Raw genomic sequence first — 5000 nt, 5'->3', positions numbered from 1 at the left:
TTTGACATTTAATTTGCTATAAAGGCATTAACATTTTTTTTTTTTCTTTTTTTTTTTTTTTTTTTTTTTTTACATACATCAAAGATAATAATTAATGTTTACATTTGATTCCATGAATTTTCATATATATAGTTTTAGATTTTTATCAATGTCAGAGTATAGAATTTGTCAAGACTATGTTAAATTTGTTTTAAAGGTTGACCTGGAACCACAAGGAAAATTGCGCGTGAGGATAGATTTAAAATGGAACGATTCAGGTATATTATGACGACAATTGATATTTCTATTTATCTATATACCGATAAAATATATCATAAGATATATTTTACAGATCATCAAACGAGTTGTCGGAGTGGGGTGGATGGAGAATCTATTGGTATTGGTAGAAGTATCGGAAGTATTAGCTCAGGGAAAGAACCTAGGAGAGAATTTAAAGAATGGCAAGGATTCAATCGTCGGAGAGGTGCTATGAGGCGCCGTGTTCATCAAGTGAATGGTCACAAATTTATGGCTACATTTTTAAGGCAACCAACATTCTGCTCTCACTGCCGCGAGTTTATATGGTATGTATGTGTTTAACGGCATGAGGGTCAAGTGCTTATTAGTTTAATATATATATATATATGTTTATATATATATATATATATATATATATAAATATATATTTATATTTATATTTATAATTGATTTCTAAAATCAAAATTTACATGGGTACTACATTCACTTGTAAATTGACATGTCTGGTATATCTGGAATATTATAAATATGGTATACTAATTATATAAATATGTGAAAAATTTTCTCTTCGGTCATTCATTGAAATATAGTTTTACGAAGAAATTTTTAATAATACAAAATGCAAACTGTCTTTAACTTTATCATTCTCTCTCTCTCTCTCTCTCTCTCTTTCTCTCTCTCTCACTCTCTCACTCTCTCACTCTCTCACTCTCACTCTCATTCTCTTTCTCTCTTACTCTCTCTCTCTCTCTCTGTCTCTCTTTTGTGCTTTATGATTTATTAATATTATAAAGTAAGAGAATGACCGAAAAGACAAAAAATGTGCCTTAATTTGTTTCAGCAAATAGAATTTTGCTTGCTTGGTTTGGTGTGCTTCTTTTGAAAAGATAAAGTAATTTAATTATCAGTACAGATACCAATAATAAAGTGAAAATTTTGTTTAATTGAATATAAAAGTCTAATTGACTTTTGGCACACCAAATCTGCATGGTACAATGATATATAATAATCTTGCAACTACAGGATCTGCATGACTGGGATGTTGGTTTTCCTTTAAATTTGATTTTGGTAATACCAAGAAAGGAAAATAGTGACTTTTAGATAGCATGCTTGAACGTTTCCCTTATAATAAAAATTGTTTAGTCGTATCGATCTTGGCATTGTCAAAATCATATCAGGGGATTAGATAAAACTTTGCGTTTATTTTGGGTTTTATCGTATTTATAAATAGAAGGTTTGCATGTAACAAATTTTACAAGCACACATATTCATGTGTTGCCATAAATTTTATTCAAGATTATTGAGGTGTTGGAGCACTCATGTATCAATGCTGTTTGGCCAAAAAGAAAATAAGATTTTATTCCAATAAATGAAAATAGATTCCATGCGTAAAGCACCAACCACTTTGTTTTATTAATAACTTTTTTTTCTTTTCTTTTTATTTCCTTTTTTTTTTTTTCTTTTTTTTCTTTTTTTTTTCCTCACATTATTTATACATTTCTTAAGAGTCTACAATAGATGTCTAACTATGGTATATGGTCCAAGGAGGAATACGTATGTGTTTTAAAAGGGAATATGAGGAGACAATGTGACGTGTTTTGTCTGTTGTATTTCAGGGGCTTGGGCAAGCAGGGCTATCAGTGTCAAGGTGAGAAAGACACATACACGTTATTAACAGATTATAATTGCGTACTCGCTTGCTGAACCTGTGTATGATGAACGTGTTATTATTAGGAATGTATACATGTTATTAGTTTTCACAATGACATGAAATCATTTAGGGTGAACGGCAATTATTGCACTTAATGAAATAAAATTTTGACACTTTGAATTTTCCAATGATTTCTTTTTTTTTTTTTCTTTTTTTTTTTTCTCTCAATAAATTCAGTCTTTTTGATCATGGTATTTATGTGCTTTTTTTCTTCTTTTTTCTTTTTTTTTTCTTTCTTTTTTTTTTGATTTGCACTTGCAAATTGAACTTCAGTACTGATAATCCATCACCATTCAACAGGATATATTATTCGCTTTGATTTAACATGGTGCCAAGCTTGGAAACTCTCTTCACTGCATGATTTTATTTTAAATGTCAATTGAATAAACTAATGCAAGGTTTGAATATCTTGCTATGCAAGGGATTATTTGCTCCTATGTGACACCTCTCTGAAATTATTATCTAATTCTATTATTATTATTATTATTATTATTATTATTATTATTATTATTATTATTATTATTATTATTATTATTATTACTATTATTATTATTATTATTGCAACAGGTTGAATTATATTTTATTTTTGCTTTTAATATGATTTTAAACAATTAGGATGCACTTATAAACATGCATGCAACCAGCTTTGGTCATGCCATTTGGTGTTATTTTTTTCCTTGAGAAAATATAGTGTACGTAATATAGACGTGTATTATTGTAATTGTTTCAGTTTGCACTTGCGTAGTTCACAAGCGATGTCATAAATTGGTGATAACAAAATGTCCTGGAATGAGAGATGAGGTAAGATATTTCATAAATAATCGAAGCTTTCTTTGTATATTATTTTTTATTTGTTTACTTTGTTAAAAAAAGAAAAAAAGAAAGAAAGAAAGAAAGAAAGAAAAGAAATTATATCTTTTTCAATATCCAACGTGTTAAACAAATTTTCAGCATTCTATCAAATTAATCTTTATATAATTATTTATCTTTATATAATTATTTATTTATATTATATGCATCAATCTGTTTTCATGATGTTATAAGTTATATTTTGTTTTGTTTTTTGTTTTTTGTTTTTTTTTTTTTTTTTTCTTCCATTCCTGTTCTCAATTATTTAGGGTAAGGGAACTGGATTGCAGTCTCATCAAGATACAGAAAGTCCACGCTTCAGCATAGATGTACCACATCGGTTCTTTGTCCGTACATATAAAAGGTTTACATTTTGCGATCATTGCGGTTCTTTATTATACGGATTATATAGGCAAGGTTTACAATGCGAAGGTAAATTTAATAATTATTTTCTTAGATCAATCTGTTCTTTTTATTATAAGAAATAATAGGAATAATTTATTTATATTTTTTCTCAGCTTGTAATATTAATGTTCATAAAAGATGCCACAAGAATGTGGCGAACAATTGTGGTACAAACACAAAGGCGATGGCAGAAATTTTAAGCGAAATGAATATTTCTCCGGATAAACAAATCAAAACGCCAAGGATTAATTTTACGACTTGTCAATCTAGCCAAATACCATCTACTGTTGCTATAACCGAAACATTAACGACAGAAGCATCACAGGCAACAGTACAAAGACAATTGGAGGAAAGTGAAATAGGAATTAAACAGAATGCAGTGTCTGTTAATGAAAATGAAGTGAGAAAGTTTGGTCTGGAAGATTTTAATTTTATCAAAGTACTTGGAAAGGGTAGCTTTGGTAAAGTTATGTTGGTTGAACGAAAGAGTAATCCCGATGAAGTATATGCTGTAAAAATATTAAAGAAGGATGTTATTATACAAGATGATGATGTTGATTGTACGATGACGGAAAAACGTATACTAACATTAGCGGCAAAACATCCATTTTTGACAGCTATTCATAGTTGTTTCCAAACGAACGATCGTCTATTCTTTGTAATGGAATATGTAAACGGAGGTACGTTATAATAAAAATTCTCAATTGAAAAATATTCTCACGTAATAATTGTATATATACGAACAAATGTTATATCTATTTATAGGCGATTTGATGTTTCATATTCAAAAAGCACGTAAATTTGATGAGGCAAGGGCACGTTTTTATGCGGCCGAGGTAACGCTAGCGTTACAATTTCTACACAAACATCACGTTATATATCGTGATCTTAAACTCGATAATATTCTTCTCGATCAAGAGGGCCATTGTAAACTCGCAGATTTTGGTATGTGCAAGGAAGGAATTGTCGAAGGAAAAACTACGACTTCAACATTTTGTGGTACACCCGATTACATTGCACCAGAGATTTTGCAAGAATTAGAATATGGTGCAAGTGTCGATTGGTGGGCACTTGGTGTATTAATGTATGAGATGATGGCAGGCCAACCTCCTTTCGAAGCAGATAACGAAGATGATTTATTTGAGTCTATTTTACGTGATGACGTATTATATCCAATTTGGATATCGAAAGAAGCAGTTTCGATATTAAAAGGATTCATGACTAAGAATCCAGCTAAACGATTAGGTTGCGTGGCTGCTAATGGCGGTGAAGCTGCTATAAAAGTTCATCCATTTTTCCAACACATGGATTGGGAAGCTTTAGAAGGTCGTAGAGTTAAACCACCAATTAAACCAAAAGTTGTAAGTTAACAAATGCAAATTCAATTTGAGTTGATGTTTATATGAGTCTGTGATTATGAAAAGTACAAACAAAATCATTTGAGATATTGAATGATCTATGCACATATAAATATATATATATATTTGTGTCTCCATTATGTGCCAATTAAAAACAAAGTTTTTTAATATTTATTAACTCGTTCAGTAACGTTCCTGCGTTGTTTTTTTTTTTTTTTTAATATCATAGAAAAAAAAAGACAAAAAAATAATTTTTAAATAATTCAAACTCAAATGTGTAACAAACAAAATGTATAAACACATTTTTAAAAGGAAAGATATATATATATATATATATATATATCACCGTCTTATATAAAAATCCAATATATTTGTGTGTGTGCGTGTATGTAATAAAACTCATTATTAAATTTATTTTATCTATTTGAGAAAGATTATTT

General features: G+C 29.3%; 1 protein-coding gene across 3 annotated transcripts in view; it reads left to right on the top strand.

The window, feature by feature from the left end:
- The window catches only part of LOC118442369 (protein kinase C-like), an 11207-nt gene that overhangs the window by 1143 nt on the left and 5064 nt on the right, over positions 1 to 5000 (top strand). For all 3 annotated transcript variants that reach the window (XM_035867878.2, XM_035867879.2, XM_035867877.2), the window contains 7 exons: positions 197 to 257; positions 332 to 563; positions 1854 to 1885; positions 2679 to 2749; positions 3067 to 3229; positions 3316 to 3882; positions 3968 to 4563. In XM_035867878.2, coding sequence (XP_035723771.1) covers positions 197 to 257; positions 332 to 563; positions 1854 to 1885; positions 2679 to 2749; positions 3067 to 3229; positions 3316 to 3882; positions 3968 to 4563 — 1722 coding nt within the window. The remainder of the gene's footprint in view (positions 1 to 196; positions 258 to 331; positions 564 to 1853; positions 1886 to 2678; positions 2750 to 3066; positions 3230 to 3315; positions 3883 to 3967; positions 4564 to 5000) is intronic.

The sequence above is a fragment of the Vespa mandarinia genome, chromosome 24 (assembly GCF_050613455.1).
Source record: "Vespa mandarinia isolate Hongniang chromosome 24, ASM5061345v1, whole genome shotgun sequence".
In the NCBI taxonomy this organism is placed as follows: Eukaryota; Metazoa; Arthropoda; class Insecta; order Hymenoptera; family Vespidae; genus Vespa; species Vespa mandarinia.
Note: the sequence above shows the minus strand (reverse complement) of the source record. Positions and strands in the feature narration are given on the sequence as shown.